Raw genomic sequence first — 24,103 nt, 5'->3', positions numbered from 1 at the left:
TAGGCGTACTATTAGATTAGGATTAAGAAAGGCAACAAATAGAAGATAGCCTTTAGATTAAAGGAAGGACTATATAAACCATTAGTTATATAATTTGGGCTTATAAACATACTAGCAACGTTCTAGAAGCGTATTAACAATATATTAGGAGAACACTTAGATGAATTTGTTATAGTATACCTTAATAATATTATTATCTACTTAATAAACGAGGAAGAATACGAAGAATACGTTAAATGGGTTTTAAAGAGACTATAAAAAGAATAGATGCTAGTAGCGATTAAGAAATACGAGTTCTTTACTAGGAAGACTAATTTTATTAGATTTATTATTAAACTAGGCCAACTTAGCATAGATCTAAAGAAGATTAAGGCTATAGTAAATTGGTAAGAACTAGAGAACGTTATATAATTAATATTATTTCTAGGGTTTTGCAATTACTATAGAAGGTTTATAGCGCAATGGTTAAAGGATATTAAACCATTTACGCGATTAATAAAGAAAGAAGAACTATAGGCATAGGAAGAGGAATAGCGAGAACTTTTTAAGAAAGTTAAAGAGTTGTTTACCTAGGAGCCAGTTCTTAAGATCTATTAATTAGGACTAGAGACGGTTATAAAAATAGATACATTAGACTTTATACTAGGAGTATATTTTATATAAAAGTATCTAGATAGATGGCATCTAGTAGCATATTATAGTTGGAAGATAACACCACTAGAGTTAAACTATAACATCTATAATAAAGAGTTATTAGGTATAGTTGCAGTATTAAAGGAATAGAGAGTATTCTTATAAGGTACAGTAAAACTATTTATAGTTAAAACGGATTATAAGAACCTAATAGGATTTCTAATGACAAAGGAACTTAATTAAAGATAGGTTAGATAGGCAGAGATGCTTATAAAATACTATTTCAAGATTTAGCATACTAAGGGCATAGATAACACGCGAGCCGATGCGTTAAGTTAAAAGGCTGAACTATAAAATGACGATAAGCTATTAGGGGCTTTACTGCGAAAAGACACAAATAGACTAATTAGGTATAATTATCTAAAAATCGCAGCAACTTAAGAGAATAAGTTAGAAAAAGTCTACAAGATACTAGAAAGCTTTTAGGTATAAAGAATTCTAGAAGTATAGCTAGAAGATCTACAGTTAGATATATACGACAATCGAGAAGCGAAGTACATCCTAAGAAGTATAGCAGAGTAGTTTATAGAGGATTTCTATAAGAGACTAACTTAAGAACATAATAGAGCTACGGGCTTAGTATTAAGACTCTAGGAGGAGTATATTATTAACGGAATCTAAAGAATAGCTAGGAAGGTTACTAAGGAGTATCCAGATTGCTAAAGAAATAAACTAATAAGGCATAAGCTGTATAGAGGGCTATAACCTATTAAAACACTAGAGAGACCATAGGAGGTTATATTATGGGACTTTATTATTAAGTTGCTAAAATTAAGAGATCCTATTACCGGACAAGATTACGACGCGATTTTAGTAGTAGTAGACAAGCTTATAAAGTAGGGATACTTTATAGCCTATATAGAAGAAATCTTAGCGAAAGATGTCGCTAGAATCTATATTAAAGAAGTGTTTGCAAGATATAGAGCACTAAGTAAAATTATATCGGACAGAGATCTAAGATTCATAGCAGTATTTTAGAAAGTATTTTTGGCGGAATAAGGAGTTTAAGCAGCAACTTCTACCGCATATTATCCGCAGATAAATGGTTAAACGGAAAGGTTAAACTAGACACTAGAACAGTATCTAAGGCATTATATTAATTACGCATAGAATAATTAGGTATCGCTATTACCAGTTATATAGTTTGCATATAATATAACACCATAAGAAGGAATAGGTACGTTACCATTTAAGGCGAATTATAGATATAAGCTAAGAACATTATTATTACTATGCTAAGTAAAGAAAACGAGTAGCAAAGCTAAGCAAAGAATAGAGACTTTAATAAATCTTTATACAAACCTTACGGAAACAGCTAAGGTGGTATAGCAAAGAATGAAAAAGTACTATAATACTAAGAGATCTAAGGGACCAGATCTTAAGGAGGGAGATAAAATATAGCTACTATATAAAATTTTTAAAAGTTAACGACTAAGCAAAAAGTTAAACTACGTTAGATTAGGACCTTTTAAAATTATATAAAGGATTTCACTGGTTATATTTAAGTTAAACCTACTAGCTAAAATAAAGATCTACCCTATATAGCATATTACGATGCTAAAGCCAGTATATAGGAATGTTAAGCCATTAGTTTATAAGGCAGACATATATAAAGGACAGGAAGAAGACAAATAGTAAGTTTTAAGGATTATTAGTTATAAGAACATTAATAATAAAACATAGTATAAGGTTAAGTAGATAGGCTATACTAAGACTACCTAGGAGCTACTAGAGAATTTAAAGAATACTATAGAAAAGGTATAGGAGTATCGGAAGAAAATAGGTTAGGTAACATTAATAAAAAGGAATTATTAAAGAATAAGTTACCTAAGGGGGACCTAGGAAGAGCGATTACTAAACTACTTAGAGTTGTTTCCCGCACCATAGGAGGAGAGTTAGTTCTCTTATTACCTAGTTCCTAAAGACCTTATTCTATAAGCTTCTACTCCTTAAAATAGACCTTCTTATGCACCTTCTTAAGACGAAGTAGATGGGCAGACGCCGCAATATAAGCATCTAGAGCCTTCTATTCCGCATCCCAAGAACACTTAAGCTTAGTAAGGGCCTACGCTAAGTCACTATTAAGCTTCGCAGTAGTAGATTAAACACAAGACCCTATAATAAATTACTTAGGGAACTTAAAGACTATTAAGAGTTATAGGACGCGCATACTTAGCGTTAGAAGTAGAGCGAACATCGCAAGACAATTAAATATTTACTTTAATGCACTCTAAATAAGAAGAAGGTTGCTAAGATAAAGGACTCGCCAACGTAATATATACTAACCCCTCTTTTAAGCAACGAGAATACGGAGATGGTATTATTTCACCAAGCAATAATATTACAGTAATAGTATGAGCATGACATTACGCGTATAAAGAAGAAGAAGCTTTAGGTATTATAAGTAATAATATTAACTAAATTAATTAGACAGATATTACACCTCTAGTAAACAACTTAGAGATATTAGGTATCTTTAAGGACGAAGATAAAAAGGAGGGAGATAGTATTACGGACGCTTTAAGTACAATATTATAACTACTTAGAGAGGAGTTAGAAGAAGCTAGTTAGTTAATATAAGCACGGTCTAGAATGGAACCCGTGGAACCATATAACGAGGAATAGTAGCTAAGGTTATATAAGGTGCTACGTAAGGAATGTAAGGAACGAAGGGAACTTACGTACCTTATATATAAGACGTATATTATATACAAGAAGGATTTTATAGGAGTACGGTTATATATTTAAGGACCCTTAGTCCCTACCTAGATAGTTCCTTCCTTATAGTGATTCTCAGAATACAATTAAAGTTAATCTGTTAGGCAACCACTCCACCAGTTATTATTTACGTTGTTAACTACTGTCTTTATATTTCCTACACACCTAGCCTATTAACAGAACCCATCGTAGTTCCTACTACAAGGTTCCATTACATTTAGTAAAAAGCGAGTAGCAGATATAGGCCTTATTAAGAGCCTTCCTAAGTTATAAGAGTGGCTAGTAGACTCTCTTTATTTAGCTAGTAAGCTACTACCTATACGCAAGAAGCCTCAGCGCCAGAGGCGTAGTAGGTTTAAAAAGGTAAAGACCCTTATAAGTATTAAAGCTAGTAAGGCATTCGCAACCTATATAGCCTCCCTTTTAAAGCCTAGCAGTAGCTATAGTAGCGGAGGCCTAAAAGGCTTAAAATACTAGAGGATCGTCAGAATCGCCTACTTAGTATAGTAAAGGAGTTACTTAAGGAAGTAAGGAAGGCTCCTACCTCTCCTATACGCCCAACTCTACCGCTAATACAAGATCTACCTCTACGGAGTATTGAATAGAGTCCTTCCGCTACCTCTTTTACTACTGCAACTTTAGGGCTTTAAGAGTATTGGTAATAAACTCTATAAGTTAAATTTAAGCTATATCCAACCGTAGCGTTAGTGACTTTTTAGGAAGTATTATAGTAGAGGTATTTTACTAGATTGCGACTAGGGGACTTACTTTTTAATTCTTTCTTCTTCCTAATATTGTAAACTTTAATTCTAGTGGTTTTCTTATATAAAAGATAGTTGCTTATATATTTAAATTAAATTAAGAGAGAAGAGCTTAAGTAACTACGGTCGCATATAATTAGAGTTAACTTTTACCTATTATAAAAATCCAATTAAAGCCAAATATTAACCAAAAGTAATTTATAATTTATGCCACCTTTAAAATATATACATTAGGTATATATTAAGTAGCTCTAATACTTAGAATAGGAAAAAATAAAGGTAGTAGAAAAAAAATAGAAGATTTCCTATTTTTTATTGGGCAGCCAAAGGTACTCTTAGATTGTTAGTAGAGCAATCTAATACCAGCTATTTACTACTGTACGTTTCCTTATATATATATAGCAATTAGTAAGTAAAATTATAACCTTAAACATAGCTATAACAGGCTAGAGGCCTTACTTAAGGCCGGCTGTATAAGCGTTTAAAGACTAGAGATTTTATAACAGTCCAAAGAGGTGCTCTACCGACATTTGTATACGAGAGAGCTCCTTATTCATATACTACTTATTAGCAGTAATTAAGGACTTGCTTAGATAAGGGCCAAAGATATATGCGAGTAATTTATAGGCTTAATCGCCATATAAAAAGTAAGGATGGCGATTCTTAAAGATCTAGAGTATATACGCGTTAGTTTTAATAAAATACGCAGCATTATGCATATAGCTATTTTATTAATTTTACACCAAAAATTAACTACTTATACATATGCGCAATACCGCGCATTATATATAATCTTTCCATATAATTTCTGGGTAGAACTTACCTTATTAAGTCTTGTTTCAAGGCTAAAGTTAGTAACTATATAGAAGTTATTAACCTTACCCTTATACGGCCCTTGCAAGGCTACGCATATACCATCTACAGCTATAATAGCTTAGTACTTAAAGCCGTGCTAGTGCTTATAGCCAGAGTAAAACGCTTACTAATTGTCACAGCGACTCAGTCAATCGAGGCACGAGCGCCGTTTAGAACGTATGCAAGCCTATACAATTGGAATGTCTATGGACCCGGATATCAAGATGAGGAGAAGAAGAAGATGGCGGTGAGGACACGTCTATATACAAGGGGGAGCTAAGCCTTTAGCCGAACCCTGACTAAGCCCTATCCAGGTTACGCGCGTCAGTGCCGTAACACTAATTATAATCAGGCCTATAGAAGCCTCTAAAAGTCCCATCTATAAAGCCCTAAATCGCCTTCTCTCCTACAGTGTAGGGCGCAAGCGCTTAAGTATATTATTAAATGCGATTATATATAAATATAGGGTGCCACTATAGAAGCTTTTAGAAGCGCTCTGCAAGGAAAGCAATTACATTATTAAATATAAGAAAGAGCCAAGTAGAAGATCGCCCAAAAAACAGCTCTATATCGGTAAGTTGCGTAGGAAAGGTAAGGCGGTAAAGGACTATATAGAGAGCAGTTACAGGATAAGGGCGACGGCGCTTATAGTAGATACATAAGTAAAAGTCAAAAAGGTCTATAAGAAGCTTAATTTCAGCCTTTAAGAATCTATATATAAAGTAAGTAGGTAATAAGTAGTAGGTAGGCGGCGTGGTATTAATGTTTACCTAAATTTTGATATAACGCGACTATTATCTATTTTATCCAAATTAAATTCGAATGCTTTATAAGGCAAACTTCTTATATAAGGACGCCGGAAAATAGCAGAATATTATCGTCTACGTCGCCCCCATTAAAGCGCATAATATTAGCCATATAGAAGGACTATTTAGTGGTTAATTATATGCATATTGATCTGTAGGGAAGGGTGTTTTAATAATCTTGATATTAGTAGTAGATTCAAAAATCACCTATTTACCTTGTTTAATTGCTTACTAAGCCTCCTTTTTGGTTGATGTGGCTCATCAATCTCTAGCGTCAATTTAGTGCGAAATGCCCCTAGTCCTGCTGTGTTGGTTTATGACGCGCCGGTCTGCCTCATACACGGGCTGGGATGTTACGAATTTCTGCATTGGCTAATCCATTGTTGGGTTTCTCCCGAATTCGCAGACGGACCTCGCTTGCCACACTCAACTTTAATCCAGCAGATACATGATGAAGCCGAATGAGGCTTTGAGGGGGTATGGGTGAGGAAGACTATGAGGCTCTGAACAGTACGAGCTAAATAAAGACTTTCCGTAAAACCGTGTTCCCAAATCTAGTCCCCTTAGAAATGGCACCCTTGAGTCAGCTGCGTCTGCAGCACCATCGACGGGAGGAGCCTTAGGAGTCCACCGCTACGCAATAGTGCTGTCGTTATCGCGACCTTCTCTGCTTATCCCGTGTCGACAAACTCAAAAATATTAAAGAAGCTACTCGCGATTCAGGACCTATTAGATTCTGTCTCTTGTATACGGATTACGGAATTTAACGCTAGTTTCTCCATCTGCCACTCATTTAAGGCCCTAAGGGAAGACATTGTATTAGGATGGTCAGGTCCTAGCTTCTTTTTCCGCAGCTTGAAACATTCCTCCATTAACGCCAATGCTTTATTATCGCGGCATTGCAATTTCCACGTAAACGCTAGATTATTCATGGTAGTGAGCGTGTCTGGATGCTCGTGCCCCAACACCCTCTTTCTCGTCTCCATCACTTGCACCTCTAGCTCTTCGGCCTCCTTCCATCGTCCTTGATTCCGGTACATCGACACCAGATTGGCCATGCTGGTCAGCGTGTCTGGATGTTCCTGCCCCAATACCCTCTTTCTCGTCTCCATCACTTGCACGTTTAGCTCTTCGGCCTCCTTCCATCGGTCCCCTTGATTCCAAGACATAAAGCCGTCGGACGCCAGACTGGCCCAATACTTGGTCTAGCTCGTGCCGTGGATGCTCGTGCCCCAATAACCCTCTTTCTCATCTCCATCTCACTTTCTGCATCCTACCAGTTGCACTCCAGCTTTCCGCCTCCTTCCATCGTCCTTGATTCCAAAACGTTCAACGCTAGATTAGGCTATGCTGTGTCAGCGTGTCTGGATGCTCCCTCCTGCCCCAATACCCTCTTTCTCGTCTCCATTCACTTGCACCTTCAGCTCTTCGGCCTCCTTCCATCGTCCTTGATTCTTGGTACGTCGACGCTAGATTGGCCATGCTGGTCAGCGTGCCCTGGATGCTCGTGCCCCCAATACCCTCTTTCTCATCTCCATCACTTGCACCTCCAGCTCTTCGGCCTCCTTCCATCGTCCTTGATTCCAAAACGTCGACGCCAGATTGGCCATGCTGGTCAGTGTGGAAGGATGGTCCTTCCCCAGCACCCTCGCACTCGCTTCCATCACTTGCATAAACGGCTGTTCCGCCTCGTCCCACCTTCCATCGCTAAGTAGGCACAGCCCAAACTTCTGAAACAACAGTAGACTCCCTTTAAAGTTCTCTTGGAATAGGCCAGGCGCATAAACATACTGCGCATGCGGTAAGTAGGTCCGCCATAGAATCCTATTCTTATGGTTGTCATTCGGGAAAACGTCGGCTAGTTGTGCAATAGCCTTCGCTATCCACTCCGACAGCAAGTTCTGTGCTCTCAACCAGTTCCGAGTGGCAAGATGCACCAGCCTATGGATGTCCAAAGACTGATTATCTGGCCGCTTAGTGATAAACGAGTAGGCGCTTAGAGTTCCTATCGCATCTATAATCTTTTTCTTTGACTGCGCAGGTGGTAGAAGCGACAGCGGAATCGCTTTCGGATCAATGCACGACATGAAGGATAAGTAATCGGCGGCCAAAGCATCGCGAATCCTGATTTGTTCGAACGAAATTAGCCACGTAGTTGCAATGGGATTCTTTATATCATGATATCTTCCTTCATCTTCAAAGTCTTCGCTTAAAACTTCAACAATATTTTCCTCCCGGTCATCCAAGAGCGAGAGGTACTCTGCAAGCGATATATCGTTTTCATTAATATACGCAGCGGCTTGTACGATAGCAAGGGGGAGAAAGGTCAGTTGCCTTAGCAGCTGCACTACGGCGTGGTCGTTCGAGATTTCCTTATTAATTAGTGAATTCCTTAGTACCTGAGTCGCAGCATCCCTGTCCATCTCCGTGACCTGAATCACATTTCTATCAGCGAATTTTACTGCAGCTTTCCGACTCCGCGTTGTGAACACTATTGATCCTTTGCTGCTTCTCGGTAGGTAATCAATCAGGCGAGTTGTGTTGGTATTGATATCACTCTTCTTGAACCACATGTCCATATCATCAGCATTGTCCATTATCAGCAGCCACTGGCCTGCGTTTTCCTGACTCAAGTGATGCTGCACGAGCTTCTTAATGTCTTCCTCCTTATCCTCTAATCCGATTATCCGCAGCTGCTGGCCAACTCCTACGTACGCTTGTTGAAGGTTCTCAGCGCTGGTTGCAGGTACCCAAAAGACGGAGCAGTCCGGATGTTTCTCTCTTATTCGGTAGGCCAACTCAAGCGCAATCTGGGTCTTGCCAACGCCTCCAAGCCCGATAATTGCGAACTTTGGGCAGTGGCCTTCCGTAAAAAGGTTGGCTTCTAGTTCGTTGAGCTGCGCGCTGCGGCCAACAAATTTTTTATTCCTGGCGAGAGGAACATACCAGCAGGCTTTACATGAGGTAGCTAGGCACGGTCCCTGATTGGCAGCACTCATATCCTGCTCGCGTCGCTGACCAGAGTTAAGTAGTATGGTGTTTACACCGGAAAGGCTCCTTACCCGTATCTCTTGAATTATCTCGCGACGAGTAATCGCATGTTCATCTTGGACCTTTGATACTGTCTCTTCGTGTATAGTCCCCATCAAAGTGATCTGCGTATTGTGCGCCGTGCGAAAGACGTCCTCTTGCTTGATAATAGCATCAACGATTCTCTTTGTTGTTATGTCAAGGTCTTTGAGACGATCGGACCCTTCCCGCATAAACTGACGGACGTCCTCCCTGCAGAGTAGATTCTTGTTAGCATAGCCAATTCTGAGTAACACCTATACCCACCTTAGATCTACAGTAACGTGCAAGTTCAGTTCCTCCCTGAATCTTTCTAGCCGTTGCCCCAGCTCCTCGATCTCCTCCTTGCTCCAGACACTCCGCAACGCTTTCCTTATGCTCTTCCATTTACCTTGTTTACCTTTAACCTTGACTTTATCTAACACTGCTAGCAACTGATCTGCAGTAGTACCGCATGATTTACAGAGGCTCTGGAGCGCACTATCGCCAGTAGTGGTAGCGGCATCTTTGAGCTTGTTGTTTAACAGAACTAGATGATTTATCGCTGTCTCGATGTCGCTGTTCTCTGCGAGTGCGCCTTCGCTGGACCGGTAAAGCTCGGTCGACTTCGAGACTAGCTTGCCGCTAAAGTCGACAAACTGGACGATGTTTCCGACAAGGCCAATAATAGCAAGGGTCTCCATTCTGATATTGTAGAGGTTAAAGAGGGAAGGAAAGGTTTCCGCCTTTTTTGAGACTAGCAAATATGCGGCCTCATTCTCAAGATTGAATGGCGGGGATGGAGGGGTGCGAGGTTTAGATGTGGGTAGATGCAAGGCTGGAGTCCGAACTTTGGGCAGCTTGAGAGGCTTAGAAAGTGGGTAGAGTGTGGCGCATGTTGGGCTGCAAAGTGTGAATGTTGCAGGGCTATACCGAAAGCGGAATAGAGCCAAAACCGGAGGAGCCTGCAATAACTTTAGAACGGTAGAAGTAAAAATGAAATGGCAAATTTCCATTATTATTCTTTCACCTACCATGCGGCTGCTAACTTTTCCAGTCTCGCGAAGGAACTGGACCTGTACTGCCAGGCACGTGACTGAAGCAATCAGTTCTCAGCTTGGCATTGGCTGCGCCATGCGGTCAAATCGCCAGGTGCTCTAACCTCATCCTTCGCTCTTCGTTTTACCTCCAACTTCCAGCTTTCTTCGCCTTTGACCTCCTCTACTTCCCTTTTACAGATTTCTGCGTCGAAGATTCCTCCATCTTATTAACCAATCATGCCTTGAAGATGGCACGGCCTTAATGTGCGAGTATTATCAACTTTTGCACGAAATCTCAAGGGGCCGCGTTTGGGATTCCTGGGTTCCCAAAACTGGGCCCTCCTCAGAATAGGACATTCACCCCTTCCCAAGCTGCATCCACATTGTAACATGGCGTTCCTCCAAAAAGGTCTTGGTTCAAGAGGAGGCGCCGTATCTCTCTCGCTATAAGATCCCCTCTGGTCCTGTCCATTCGCTCTGCCTCCATTTTTCATAGCGACCTCTCCTTGCCTTGTACGTTCTCTTGTAAAATGCTAGGAAGGAAGGAGCCGAGCCTCGTGTTGAACGGTCCTCGGAAAACCAATAAGCCCAGTGACCTAGAGTCGATACAGCCAGTTAAAAGGTGAAGGGAAATGGTATTCCGGATGGTTCATAGATTTTCAAAGAGCGAACGTAGAGAACAAGGAGGGTCGAGCGAACACGACGGCAATGAGGATGCAAGGTCGAGTCTGACGACACACACAATGCAGACACGAGTGCGTTACGGTACATGTCTTACTGGAAGTTGTCCTCACTGCTGGAAATTGCAGCGTCAATGAACCGGCTGAGTACAGCGCGTTCGGTGATGCCTCTCCACGGTCACAACACATGATACGAAGAAGAAGAAAAGCTAAGGATTGCATCAATGGTACTCTTTTCATCTCGGCAGTCATATTATTGAATAGGGGGCATGTCTGGCACTAGTGCGAGAATCAACGAGCATTCACCGCGGATCGAGCGTGTCATAATTGTGAGAGGTCGTAACCATATAGCATTGAACAGCAAAATCTTCCGGTTACATGTGTCGTGTGCTAGTCTTTCAGCAGCTCCCGCTTCGTCCTTGGTACCCCTCAAGATGGTGTTTGCTGCAACAAAGGGCTCCTCAGTCTCTTCTTTGACTTCTTGATCCGCCAAACTGTACATATCCAGAATCTTCCTACCAACGGCTTCGCCACTTCAGAAGGCGCCAGTCACGGTGCCCAGCGCAGCAAAAGGCGCCGTAGCCTCGTCCGCGAACCATATGCCCCTGTTAACGCCTATACCTTCTCGATACGCCTCAACGTTGCCATCGGCGTGCTCAAGGCCTACCTGGAATTCGAGTATCAGCCGTCACCCGCCCAGCGATCGTGCTGCCAGTTAGTCCACCCGAGGGCTTTAGGAATGCAGTCCTCCAGTGATTCAGAAAACCCTAGCAGTCGGGAGTAGCACGGCTTGAAAAAGACGTTGAGAACGCCATAATACTCGTCAGAGTAGGGATCCAAATGCGTGATGGCGCTGGTGGTGGTTTTGGAGTTTTCGCCGCAGATGTAGAACAGGTATTTTTAGAAATCTGCAGCGCTTAACCCACGCTTTTCTTCTTTGGTCTGGCTCCAAAACAGCGACCCGCGCACTGCTCAGAGGGTTGCGGAGACTTGCTAGTGGACAGTTGATCGACTCAAGGGTCGCTCTAGCCATGCAGAGATGTACCTTCAACATAGATGCTGCATTCCCCTCGTGAGCACCTTCCGACCAATCTTGGTATTTGCAGAGTGCCGGAGAGACGACTACGTCGACTCCCCCGCTAGACACCCCGAGTGTCTAACATTTCATCGGTTTTGAAACGAAATCCTTAACCCGTGAGTGGGCACAGTCCTNCATGTGACCCTGGGCAGAGTACTCGGGGACGATATACACTTGCAGCGGCCATCAGCTCTATGATAACGCCGGAGGAGCCAGAGAATATGATGTGCGTCATAAGAATGACAAGTTCAGGGAAAAGTCTTTTCATCAATATGTTAGCCCCATGGAATGAAATCAGGGAGGGGCATAAGCCGAGATCGGGTCAGATTCTGAAGCGAACGAATGGTTAGTCAAGCTGATAGGTTCTTGAAACAAAGCACCACCAAGCCGTCAAAATACATATCGGCTCAAACAGCGTAATTGACGTTGACACTCCAGGTTTCGGCGATGACCCACAAGATGACGGACAAACGCTAAATGCGGTAACCCGCCTTTTGTCCTACTATTAACCCTACTATTGGCCTGCCTCGAAGATACGATCACCCGTTCCCTTACTGCGCAATATGAATTACGAATTCGCCTTAAAGCAATTATATTCCTCCACCGAGCCAACAACGATCGCATTAACAGGTCGGGGCCCCATTATCTCAATATCTTCCATGCAATATGGGGGAGGTGATGCTCTTCCAAGCGTCGCTCTTATTCGCACAATGTGGATCAAGGTAAATATATGGAGAGGGCCTGAGACGGGATGTGAGCTACGGTAAGATATCTAGAATAAAATGGATTGAATGAATCCTATATGTTTCAATACAACGGAACCTCCGAGATGGCAGAGATAATAAAAGGCCAGCTTTTGGCAAAGCCTGAAATCGTCCTTAAGATACAACTGGAGCTCTGGACAAGCAGAGACCAAAACGCTAATGTAATTTCAGTAAATAAGCGAGGCGCTAAGACCCAGTGGCCTGTGACTCTTGGTATTACGTTGACCTCGTACTATTTCCTATACATTCACCCGGGTGACGTTTGTGAGTTTAGTCCTGCCACACCCATCAAATCTAAATTGCCATTGATATGTCCATAACAAAGACCTTTTTAATTATGATCTCTATTCTAGAGGGCTAGATTAAGATCTCTACTGTTATATTCGCGACTTTTCTTAATTAATTTTAGTTGTGTTTTGATGGTGCAGGCTGATTGCTAATTTCTGCCTTTCTGCCTTAACTGAACTCACAAGCACCCAGGTGTATCCTAATATTTTCTCATTTGATATTAGACTCTAGAATGAAATTTCATTACAGCAAGAAAAATATAAATGGCCGACTTACTTCTATTGATATATTATAAACTATTCGCAACTATAGGCACCTTTGCTAACATGTTGCCGCGTCCCCGCACTATAAGTGCAGATTAAGTGCAATCAACATGGTCATCATGTTTGATGCTATTTTATGTTCTAAGACAGGTTATTCCCTCCCTAACATGAGTTTATTCCTTAGAGCATGTGCGGCAATTTTGGAGAGTCAAATAACTTTCGAAGCACTGTTCCAGTTTTATTATCGGCCATCAACCAAATACCATTCTGAGGATGTCCAGCATTCACATCGTCCAGCCTACAGATATTACCCTACAAGAACTCTGCCAGCTCAAGTCCCACGCGCCATACCACTGATATCAAGATGAGTCGCAGTCATCTCTCCACCCTCCGTCGCCATCATGACCTGCCGCATAGCAGTGCCGCTCTGACCCGCCGGTCCACGGCCATAGACCTGCTCGCCAAACATCCTCAGCTGCATCGGGAACTTGGAGTCGTCATAGTGCTCTTGCACGTCGCTCTTTTCGATGGCACAAGACAGCGAGCTCCACCCGCTCTCCTGCATGCCCACCGCTACGCACTCGGAAGATTTCTGCGCTGACCACCAGGGCGGAAGCAAGCCCGGCCTGCTTTCAGCGAGGCGCAGGAAGCGTCGAAATCCCGCGAGGCCGCTGCCGGCGCCGCTGTAGATGCTATCGTCGGTGACCTTGCCTTCGAGATTGAAATCATCCGCCATTCGAAAGCGGTAGGTGTCGATGAGGAGTTTGTGTTGAACGGACGATCAGGAATGAGAACTCTGTTTATTAAAGAGGGCTCTAGAAGCTCTCTTATATACATCAGGTAGGTCCAAATACAATGACGACGACGTCGTCATTTAGTAGGTCATAGTTAAGAGAAACAGGTAATGAGACGTTCGATGAGACATACGAGCTCAAGATACGAGACAACTGAGACATAGTTCGTATAGACGATCTAGGTCGTCAGACAGTATTACGATGGTAGTAAGGAACTTCGATTCAGGTCGACAGTTTGTATACGTCTTGCTCCGGGCGGTCATGCAGCCAGGCTTTGGCATCGAGACGGTGGAAGGGCTTGTCGATAGCACCAGAGAGACCTTTTGCAGGATTCCCGGCATTTGCTCCAGAGGAACGGGGGTTGTTGGAAGTGGAGGAAGTGGAGGCGGCGGCGTCAGCGGCGTTTTTGGCACAGACCTTTTTGTGGGTCTTCCAGTCTGCCTTTTGGCATTCGCGGGAGCAGTAGCGGGTTGTTTGGCATTTGGCGCAGCATTTAAGTTGGACGCCAGTCTCCGAGTCTGTTTTGGTGCAAGAAGCACAGGATGGTTGTGTCAGGTGTATCCGTCATCGTCGTTGTTATGGTATGGATATGGAGGCTAGAGATCCCGTCTCGATTCTGCGTATGACAAGGGCTGGGACCAAGTACGTTAATGATGTGGCTTAGCCTTCAGTAGGGGATGGTTTAAGAGAGAGGATGGTCGGAGAATATGTTGGTTTTTGGGGTCTTACGCACGGCCTGCGCACGTTCATTCCACGGCAAATAAGAACGTGAATGAGCAAGTACGGTGTAACATGTGGCTGGGCTAATGACAGGCGGCAGCCGCGTCATCATCAAGACCGTGGGAGGAAGACTTTAGGGCTCGGTATGACTGTAACGTACCCTCGATATAGGCATTCTCATATCACCTCTAAAATTAATATTTCTTCAATACCATCATTAACCTACTAACTTCGAGGACTAATCGAGATACAATTGCTTGCTGCTCCATTTAGTCATATATGCATCTCGGCATCACTACCAATCTGATGCTACTATGCCCAGACAGCTTTCTTCACCAAAGAGGGAATATTATGGCGAGGACCAGATATCCCTTCACCCTAAAGCAAACATCCCACCATACCATCCATACGCCCTATTCAATCTCCTCCCATGTCTCCTCGCTGTTGTAAATGGGATCTTACCACTTGGATGTGGTTCATGGAACTGAATACTACGTTCCACATCCAATCTAGTGGGAGTGAATTGCCAAACAGATCCATACAGTTTCTCAGCCGTAAAGCCTGTGGAGCTCATAGCATGGAGAAAGTCTCCCCATGCCACCTCTCCAGGCTGAGAGGACGTCGAAGGGGTGAAAAATAGGGTTTTGAAAGTCTTCAGCGCGCGGTTATCCACAGTGAATGTCGGCTGGGTATCCGGCCTATGCCGATCGAGCGGCTCTGTTTCGGGAGTAGTCTCGACTGATTGTGCAGCTCCACGGGTCTTTACCTTGGCCTTCGGTGCTGAAAGTTTTTCTCGGTTGATGGTCCGCTCTGTACTTTGTTCCAGCTGGAAGTGGAGCTCAGAGAGAGGCTTTCTCGGGATACTAATATCTGGTGCTGCTATCCCGGGCTTCGGTGCCTTCGCCGGTTCAACCCATTCCGGCGTTCTCTGAAGCACTCGTTGAGAAAGGAGTTTTTGGAGACGGGAAGATATAGAGCTCTTGCTCATCAACTCACGGTCTACTGCTCGCCAGAAAGCATCCAGATTTTCCTCTGCCTGCATCATAGCTTCGGTATTCTCGCGGGTTCTGCGTTTTTCAACCGGATAGTAGAATCTGCCTTCTGAGGGTGTGCCAAGCGATGTAATTGAGCCTCCAAATTTGGTACGCACATATCCCTCAATGAGTTTCTGCGTTTTTAAGTAGTCCCTATTTAATTCATCTTCTCTGGTCGCTATCTCAGTCTCAAAAGTTGCGGCCCAAGGGTGATATAGCTCAATCTGGTGTATACACTGCGAGATAACCGATAGATCGGAGATTTTATCCGTGACCCAAGGCGAAATGAACTCTTTCGCCTTTGTGTCACTTTCCATCATTCTTTCGAGCTCGTCTATGAGTGTGTTCAGGCCAGCAAGATGAAGTTGATGCTCATCAAACATTGTCGTAAATATCCATGTCAATTCATCCCTGGTTTGGTCCTTTGCTAGCCCGGCTCGCTTGGTAATTTGAATTATCGTATTCGTTGGATCCTGTGGTAGGCGCACGAAGTAGGGGCGCATAGGCGGGGAAGCAACAAATCCAGTCTTTAAAGTGTCGATAGGCCCTTTCGAAAACTGCCGCAAATGGTGATCGAGCCTGTAGAATGCAAATGCATATTCTTCTGGTAAGTCCTTTTCCGGCGAGATGCTGTCCGTATATTTCTCTTTTAAGCGCTGTAGGGTGACGACCTGCTCGTGAATAGAACCCCAAACCTCTATAGAAACCAGCGCCGATACTATGGAATTTCCAATCACACGTTCCCAGAAGATCCGCTCTTGTGTTGGACTGTTGAACACCGGGTGTTTGCGGCGTTGAGTATCAGGCAGACACTCCTGCCTATGTTCCTTCCAATCGAGAACGGTCTCGGTGAAGTAGCCAGGGTCTTCTCGCAAAGTCCACACGTGATCCTCTGCGGCTGAAAGCTTTGCTGCCACCAGTGACTCCAAACGCTTTAAGTCTAAGTTTGCTGGTAGACGATATGGAGCTTCTGCAGCAGTTGTAGCAAGCGAGGCCAGGCCAGCTTCATTGCTTGATACGGAGGGAGGTTCCGGTGCAATCGAAACTGTTGGATCTGCCAATGTCTCTTCCAAAATGTCATGGAGGACGGCTTTGCAGCAATCAACAAGAAATTTATACAAGCGCTCCTGAATCTCGAGGATAAAAAGGCCTTCTCCAGGATTGGTTCCGCGTTGTGATGTGAGCCAATGGAAGGCTTCGGGATGGTCACTCCAAGCAACAAGCTCTCCGTATGTTTCAGGGGTATCTCTTCCTGTAAACATCATGACATGTTCGTTAAGAAAAGCCGGGACAAGAACACTAGTAATGCGTCCGAAGTGACAAGCATTCAAATCAGCTTGGGCGAAGGCATCAGGTTTATTGCGGCCCCTGGAATTGAGGAGGAGAAGAAACAGCACTTTGGACTTAAGGAGATCTTCAAGATTTATATAAGGCCACATGTACGATTCTCGTCTAGAATCTCCTGTCTGTCCTGCTGGTTTCTTCTTGAAGGCGGCAAAATCCGGGCGGTGTGAAAGGGACATTTTTGGCCATGCACCAAGAAGGATCTTCTTGCGCTGCTCTTTCGTTTTCTTAATCCATCGCTTCTGAATTGTCGCTTCATACCTCTCGGTGATGTTGCTGAGTAATTTCCAATTACCGAGAACCTTTTCAGATAAGACGCGGGCCTTTGAACGAACTTCCTGCGGCGTTGGGAACGAAGAAGGCATTGGGAGTCCTCCCGGACCCCCAACTCCCAGACGCTCAAAAAAGGCTTTTGGATCTGTGGGTGGCGCGTCGTCCAGCTCATCGTCTGGACTATCGTACGCTGGATCATTCATAATATGATCCAACACCTGTCGACCGTACCCTAAATCCATCTTGTGTTGGTAGATGCTAATCAACAAATCCTTGAAAGAATGAAAGTCGGGGATGTACGGCGTGAAAGATGGGGAAAATGTGGGCCTACACCGCTCTTGTGGCTGTGACCACTTCAAATTGGGCCACACCGAGCAACTTCATCTAAAATGCTGAGAAAAAAACAACCACGGTAACCGCAGCGGCCTTAAGAGCCGCAGTCTATTTAAGGATAGGGGGATGAAAATGTAACTAAGAATGAGCGAACATTGCTCGAGCAGTGTGAAGACGGCAGGACGAGGTTCGAGCAAACAGCGCGCTATGCCTGAGAATAATACTGTCGTTTACGCAGAGCCACAGTGATGTGCATCACCTCCCCATTAAAATAATACACCCCCACAACGGCCCTAATTGATATATATAAAGGCTTATTTGTAAAATATAAAGTTATATTAGTAGGGCTATAAAGGTGCTAGTTTTTAAGAGAAGAGAAGTGTAAGGTGCAAGGATCTACGCCACCCGGACCAGACATACCCAAGAAGGTAAGCGAGTAACTGCCAGGTACATATAAGGCTGGTGCGGACTTCGAGACTTCGGGTCGCGGACTCCGTCACCTATAAAGCCTAATTTAAGTTTTATAGCCTTTATAAACTACCTTATATAAAGGCTTATTTTATAACCCTAAGATAGAACTATAAAATGGGCCTCTGTTAATAAAATATAAAGCTGCATTAATAAAGCTACAGGGATACACTATTTTAACGGGGGGTGCGATGCGTTCCGTGTCGCTCTCGGATTTTTACCGATATTTTGCAACCAACAGTAGTATGCAATAGACTTTCTTAAACCTTTAATACCTCCACATAATGGTCTAGGAGTTCTAGGGAGTTTGAAGAAAACTCGCATCAGACGATTATTCCAAATTCTCCGGTAAAGATTCCAAGTAATTAGTCCAAGATTAGGCTTCTATTTAACATTCCTATAAAAAGGTGAGACTTTTAATCTCCAATTTCACGTTTCAGAATTCTCCTTTGAAATTTTAACACTACACTCTCTACCTCTAAATTACCGATATTTCCTTTTCATGTCTCGCTGCTTGTCTTTGAAATCGCATGACTTCTCTTCTTGAAAGTACCGGCGATTTGATCTTAGCTTCAGCGCTTTATCCATCCCCTTAAAAGTGCTCAACCTGTCGAGTTTTAGCGCTGTTTCGCTTTAACCCTAAAGGTCCTCGATAGAGCACGTCAAGCATCTAAGGCGTTTCAGGGCCCTTGCAGACGGGCCTCTGGTTGAAGAAAAATTTGAGCGTATGATGTATATACTTCAGCTGCCCTGAAAGCAGGCCTACGTTCGCAGCCACAGGATGCGGAACGTAGAGGGTTCCTCTGCTGACCGAGACGTAGAATACAAGGAGCTAACTCTGAGTTGTCCAATGTGTATTTTGAAAGGTTTGGAGGAATTTAGTCGGCTTTCCTCGGCCTTTTTCCCGGTTTCGTTTTGGTGGTGAAGTGTGCTCAAAACCCTCAGTGGTATTTCTTTGATGGATTCGGGGGCAGGACTCTTTATGTAACGATTGGCTCACCGTCAAGATGATATTCCGTAGTTGTTCATCCTCCGCAAAAAGTTGGTGCAAGCATAGGATCTGTGTGCAGCCTCTTTTACCGTGCTTGGTAGATTTGAAAGAAATTTGAAAGAAAGCATTTCGGCTGCGGATAAAGGTTTTAGGGCGCTCTTGGCGGTATCCATCAAGAGCGGTTGTATCATAAGTCCATGCAAAACAAAGTTGTTGATGGCGGCTATGAGATTTGCCATAATTAGTTAACCTCAGCAAGAGATAAGGATACAACGATACAGTCAAATCCGGGTTCTCCCCCAACACATAACCCTCAAGTCTAAATATCAAATTAAGTAAAACTACTAAACCACTCTAGGGCTATAGGTTAGGCATATTGAGCCTTTTGAAGGGAATTGGAAGCCAATCTGAAGCATAAGCTGTCTGGCAACAATTAGATACGTCGCGCCTAGGTTGTCAAGCTTGCAATGATTAATTGTTGTCGATCGGTAGTCCGTGCACCAATTATAAGAAAAGAATGAGGACCCTATATATTTAAACTACGAAGAAAAAGAGACTATATATACACGTGGAAGGGGGGGTTATGTACCTAAAACAGGGGGCAGTAGTAGTACAACCGGAATAGGAACAAGGATAGGGTAATAGGCTAAATCCAACCTGAATCGACAATTGTACTGTGGTTATGCGGGGATCAGCTTTGACTATACAGTTTCAATCCCCGTGACTCCGGAGTACAAAGTGTTGGTACTATGCAAGGAACGCGTCCTGACAATTTTCCAATCTAGGTGGTGCGACCGAAAGTGTTCTGCCCTTGAATAAGATACGTTATAAGGAAAGTTACTGGGGCTCCTCGGAGCTGCCCTGCAGCCACCACGCAAGGCTAAATTAAAAGCAAAAGCAGGGACACCTCGGTGATTTACCTTGCCAACCACTATGGAGTGGAAAGTCATTGATGATGATGGCTTTGGCTACGTGTACGAAGCGGTTAGAGCGAGAATGAGGGATTGCGGGGATAAATTCGGTATCTCCATGAAGAGATCTACAAGGCCAATGGGAAATTCTCGCTGGGAATGCCTGAAGGGTGAGACCACACCTTGTGATCACCAAAAGTCTTCTCCAATTAGCAAGCAACGTCGGTAGGCAAGAGTTAAGTGAAATCTCGATCTAGTAATCCCTATAGAGTGAACTACATCCAAAGAACCACGGGAGCAGCTGCATCCTCTATGGTGCATTACAGTATGGTTAGGTCGGACAAGACTTCCATGGTGGGGGATTGTTGTCTTTGACGAAGAGCGCACTCAACGTGGAGGATTAGCGATCGCTCATCAGCCTTAGCGCCCAAACTTGCCGCCACTGACGTAGAAATGATCAAAATACCAGCGCATCCAGCCTACGACCATTGGATTTGGCACTGCTGCTAACCAAGCACACCCATGCTTTACAAATCCACTGCTTAGCTGAGGCATGGGCCGGCCTTAGGTGGATGATAAACCCATGAAACTGCCTTGGTGGCCGATTTGCGCCTTCCATCACCTGTTCCATCCGTGACTTCCCTTATATTCGATCTGCTGTCGCCTTTTTGCCTGCCACAATCCACCCATAAACCTCACACACAGAATTCGTGCAGCAAGAAACGGTCCTTTCGCTGTTGGACGTTAATAATTGCTTTGTGTTTTCCTTGCATAGACTAACCGTTTTCGGCGCGCTGCTTCCGCCCCACCAAAGGCCAAGTCTTCCGACGACTTTGCCCAGACACTACTTCGTCTAGGCGTTATCAGCATCCATCTGAAAAACGCAGGGGTCCGCAAAGATGGCAGTAATATGGGGTCTCGACCTCAGAGAGATAAAATGGTCAAAATTCAAGAACTCGTACATGTGGAACAACGAGTATCACTTGCGACGAACGAAATTCATCGTTTACCAGATTGCTATGATATCCTGCGTGGTCTCTGAATCTTTGGGCACAGCAGCATTATCAGGTATATTCAGACTCCATTCCTGTCTAAATTTTCATATCCCTCAAAAGCACATAAAAAGACGCAAGAGATGTTTACATTATCCGACCCACCTTCCATACCCTAAACACACAGCCATCGACACGCCGAGCATATGATACTAACCTCGTTTTCTGCCTCTAGACTATGTCGACCAGCAAGACTTCGTCGAAAAGCATTCGCCGGGCGCCAGTGTGCACAATAATGATTTTATTGGCGCAGCATCGTACAATATATTCGTCGGTATATTCGTGGCGACCATCTTCGGCGCGGGCTTCTTCTTCGACTTGTTCTGGCCCGAACGCCATGAATCACCCTCCGTGAAGCTCGCCTGGCGAATCTGCGCCATCATCGCCGCCACCATGGCGCTCTCCAGCGCTCTGACCCTCACCATCATCGTCGCAACGCACCATGCCTGGGTGTCCGGCACCGATGCAGCGACGGCACGGAGACTATTGATTCAGTACGGTGGTAGTCCACTACGGTATAGGAATAACGGACGCGCGATTGCGAGCGTGGTGTTCATCTGGCCTGGTTTTGTCGCGACGGTTGCAAGGTCTGTCTACCACCTCTATCATATTTGTTGAAATCGACATACTGACCTGTTCCAGTGCCATTCTCCTGTGGATGTCCTACAACCACAATGAGACGTACGGCCCGAAATCCACCCACGCCCGCAACGCGGAGGGTTCTACACAGAAAGACATTGAAGAAGAATCGACCGATCCGAGCCCGATACCCAGAAACACAGCTCAAATGCCCGCCGAGCCAACCCCGGTGCAGAGTCATGCAGGCAACCAAGCTGCTGGTATGGGCAGGCAAGATGGACCAGACACAAAATATGAAGGCGTGTAAAGAGTGAGGAAGTGTGGAAAAATGCATCGTTGAAATACTGTTACGGTGATCCCGGAGGTCGGCAGTCACGCTCCGAGGTGGTTCCCTGACCGACCTCCCAACTTGCGACACGCGCAACCTCGTTACCACGCTAGCCAGGGAATCGGGACCGGCTTTGGGTAAGGCGGATTGGGTTTGGGTTCCTGCATCAGCGCATGGCGTACCGGGTTTATTGTCTAAGCTTCCTTTTTCAACAGTGCCCGATACCTAGGATAATACATGGACGGGAATGGGTGGGGTTTCAGGATCATGGATTACGAGTTTTTGGAGCCGTGCACAGGGATAATATAGAAGATAAAAATGATAGTAATGACGGGAGAAGTCGCGGTGCTGACTCCTGTTTCTTTCTGTTTCGCGGGTAAATTCACGCAACTCGCAGTGACGTGGAAGTGTGGAAGTGTGGAAGTGGGGCCGAAATCAGTGTTACCAGATGAGTGACAAAATCTCGGCCGCTTCCCCCGCTGCTTTATAAGGTCAACGGAGTTAGCTTCGCAAGGTTCAAGTGAAGCTCGGTTGGCTTGAGCAGGTACGGGATAAACCAGCGCGGCAGACGGGAGGGAATTATCTCACTATGAGAAGCAAACATCCGAGGCCTCACATGAGCCTGTGCGGCTGAAGATTGACAGGGTTACGTGACAAGGATAAGCATGCGATATCAAAAGCCATGCTTTGTTTTTGCCAATCGGTTTTCTTTTTTTTAGGGGGGGGATGCACGGGATAGCTGTGAACATGAGGCTTGCCATGACCTACGTATGAGTCATCGTGAGCATTCACTCAAACTGTCCGTCGATCCGTCATCACTCTGACGATGCACCCAGCGCCTGCAATTTCCACGACCTAGTTTTCGATGGTTGCGTTAGCTGAGGTAATCTTATGTGCGGAACAACAGATCAACAAGGGAGATAGCATACTACAGCATGCATGTGTATGTAAGGCTGACGTTGGGAAGAGCAAGCGGTCAAATTGAATAAAGGATAAGAACTTCCAATGCGATAAGATGTCATGTATCCTTAAAGGCGCGTCCTTATACTTGGCCAAAATTGGAAAGAGCAACCTAATAGGAAATAGACTAATATATACCTTCTCATGCCAGCTCAGCAGAACACTCATTGCCTGACTACCTCCTTCTCCCGTGCCCCGCGAATGAATCTGTGAGAAGCCTGTTGCTTGTGGTGTGATATGTTTTGCTGGTGGTGCGGGACTTGATTGGGCCATGCCTTTGTAACTATTGAGAAAAGCCTATGTCAGCGGGAAGGTCTTTGTGGGAAGTCCAATTGCCTATGTACTATGCCCAGAGGAGCCATGAGAAGATTTTTGGGGCTCAAATAGCGGTATAGCAAGGGTCATATGGGACTTGCGATATGCTAAGTGGGGGGTGCGTACACATATTTCATCAGCACGTCCAGAGCCTCGGTTCCACCCTCCGACTGATATATCCGACTGAGGATTGGTGACATGTCTGACTGTCTAATAGACTGGAGGATCTCGATGACTGCGGCTAGATGTACATCCTATTGAACGGTGGAACATACAGTCAGCCCTGCTTCAGCTTCTCATGTTTCTGTGCGTCATGTTTCCACACCATTGGAATTTCGTCCGAGAGCTCAGCTGCGACCGACCTCAAAAGGCCCAGATCCGGAGAGACATTCGATAGTCTCCCGCTGATATGGATCGCAAACAAGACCTGGCGTGAGTGATTGCACCAACCTTTCCTCTCTCATCAGCCCCATATGGCGGGTTCTCTAGTGCCCCTCTTAATGCACCCTCACTATCACCTCCTCTAAGTAGTTGCCGTATCTGGCCCGCGAGACTCTGTACATCGGCAGTGGACACGGGTGCGACGGCTGGCGTGAGCGTGGAGAGGTCGAAGTTGGCGGGGGAGTCTGGATCGAGAGCGTCGATGTTGATTGTACGCCAGTTTACCGCCGCCATTGTGGCTTGTCTCCGCTATATTAGTGCAAGGTCGTCGTCGAAGGAAAAGTGGTCGGTTGCGATCAGCAAGGAGCGTGGATGAGTGGTGGGTGGCTGCGTCGGTAGTGGTGAGGTTGCAGGCCGCGTTAGTTCCGTGGGGGTCCCTAAGTCCGCCAAGCTCCGTGTGAGATGTCTTGGAAAGTACTCCTAGTTACACAAGCAAGGGCCAGGGATTCCATTAAAGAATAGGTGGATGGGCTGCAGGGCATTATCACGGCCTATAAAGCCTGCAGCGGGAGTAGTTCCACAACGCCTTGTACCACGGCGCCGTTGTGGCGGGATAAACATTCCAA

At 44.6% G+C, this 24,103-nt stretch overlaps 6 protein-coding genes across 6 annotated transcripts; 2 read left to right on the top strand and 4 right to left on the bottom strand.

Annotated features, from left to right (window-relative positions):
- Positions 1–6,544: 6,544 nt before the first annotated feature.
- K441DRAFT_659073 (uncharacterized protein) lies at positions 6,545–9,717 on the bottom strand. The gene is made up of 4 exons (XM_067648463.1): positions 9,170–9,717; positions 7,354–9,115; positions 7,224–7,287; positions 6,545–6,986 (listed from the first exon to the last, which is right to left on the bottom strand). The coding sequence occupies exons 1-4, from the start codon at positions 9,583–9,585 to the stop codon at positions 6,553–6,555; spliced, it is 2,676 nt and encodes an 891-aa protein (XP_067504580.1). The 5' UTR covers positions 9,586–9,717; the 3' UTR covers positions 6,545–6,552.
- A 3,324-nt stretch (positions 9,718–13,041) lies between these two features.
- K441DRAFT_659071 (uncharacterized protein) lies at positions 13,042–14,025 on the bottom strand. The gene has a single exon (XM_067648462.1). It carries the CDS (start codon positions 13,728–13,730, stop codon positions 13,326–13,328), a length of 405 nt encoding a protein of 134 aa, XP_067504579.1. The 5' UTR covers positions 13,731–14,025; the 3' UTR covers positions 13,042–13,325.
- K441DRAFT_85467 (uncharacterized protein) lies at positions 13,845–14,474 on the top strand. Its single transcript, XM_067654491.1, has one exon. It carries the CDS (start codon positions 13,990–13,992, stop codon positions 14,386–14,388), a length of 399 nt encoding a protein of 132 aa, XP_067504578.1. The 5' UTR covers positions 13,845–13,989; the 3' UTR covers positions 14,389–14,474.
- Positions 14,475–14,667: 193 nt separating this feature from the next.
- K441DRAFT_659069 (uncharacterized protein) lies at positions 14,668–17,418 on the bottom strand. Its single transcript, XM_067648461.1, has one exon. The coding sequence runs from the start codon at positions 17,399–17,401 to the stop codon at positions 14,882–14,884; it is 2,520 nt and encodes an 839-aa protein (XP_067504577.1). The 5' UTR covers positions 17,402–17,418; the 3' UTR covers positions 14,668–14,881.
- A 3,343-nt stretch (positions 17,419–20,761) lies between these two features.
- K441DRAFT_635387 (uncharacterized protein) lies at positions 20,762–21,632 on the top strand (the record flags this gene model as incomplete). Its single annotated transcript, XM_067646432.1, has 3 exons — positions 20,762–20,930; positions 21,090–21,501; positions 21,557–21,632. Coding segments are annotated over 3 exons (657 nt in total), but the record flags the coding sequence as incomplete, so codon positions are not given.
- A 907-nt stretch (positions 21,633–22,539) lies between these two features.
- Positions 22,540–23,802, bottom strand: K441DRAFT_635379 (Arp2/3 complex 16 kDa subunit ARPC5). Its single transcript, XM_067646431.1, has 4 exons — positions 23,547–23,802; positions 23,223–23,350; positions 22,920–23,064; positions 22,540–22,676 (listed from the first exon to the last, which is right to left on the bottom strand). Exons 1-4 carry the CDS (start codon positions 23,769–23,771, stop codon positions 22,614–22,616), a joined length of 561 nt encoding a protein of 186 aa, XP_067504575.1. The 5' UTR covers positions 23,772–23,802; the 3' UTR covers positions 22,540–22,613.
- Between the last annotated feature and the right edge of the window lie 301 nt (positions 23,803–24,103).

The sequence above is a fragment of the Cenococcum geophilum genome, assembly GCF_001692895.1.
Source record: "Cenococcum geophilum 1.58 unplaced genomic scaffold K441scaffold_18, whole genome shotgun sequence".
In the NCBI taxonomy this organism is placed as follows: Eukaryota; Fungi; Ascomycota; class Dothideomycetes; order Gloniales; family Gloniaceae; genus Cenococcum; species Cenococcum geophilum.
The sequence above is the reverse complement of the archived record's forward strand: the minus strand, read 5'-3'. Positions and strand labels throughout refer to the sequence as shown.

Excerpts from the sequence above, each read along its gene's own strand:
- K441DRAFT_659069 (XM_067648461.1), bottom strand. The coding sequence starts at position 17,401 with ATGGATTTAGGGTACGGTCGACAGGTGTTGGATCATATTATGAATGAT.
- K441DRAFT_635379 (XM_067646431.1), bottom strand. The coding sequence starts at position 23,771 with ATGGCGGCGGTAAACTGGCGTACAATCAACATCGACGCTCTCGATCCA. Across the intron at positions 23,351-23,546 it reads GGGCTGATGAGAGAGGAAAG|GATGTACATCTAGCCGCAGT; the intron begins GTTGGTGCAATC and ends ACCGTTCAATAG. Across the intron at positions 23,065-23,222 it reads GACGTGCTGATGAAATATGT|TTACAAAGGCATGGCCCAAT; the intron begins GTACGCACCCCC and ends TTTTCTCAATAG.
- K441DRAFT_659071 (XM_067648462.1), bottom strand. The coding sequence starts at position 13,730 with ATGGCGGATGATTTCAATCTCGAAGGCAAGGTCACCGACGATAGCATC.
- K441DRAFT_85467 (XM_067654491.1), top strand. The coding sequence starts at position 13,990 with ATGGTAGTAAGGAACTTCGATTCAGGTCGACAGTTTGTATACGTCTTG.
- K441DRAFT_659073 (XM_067648463.1), bottom strand. The coding sequence starts at position 9,585 with ATGGAGACCCTTGCTATTATTGGCCTTGTCGGAAACATCGTCCAGTTT. Across the intron at positions 9,116-9,169 it reads CACGTTACTGTAGATCTAAG|GGAGGACGTCCGTCAGTTTA; the intron begins GTGGGTATAGGT and ends TCTACTCTGCAG. Across the intron at positions 6,987-7,223 it reads GAATGGAGACGAGAAAGAGG|GGGACCGATGGAAGGAGGCC; the intron begins GTATTGGGGCAG and ends CTTGGAATCAAG.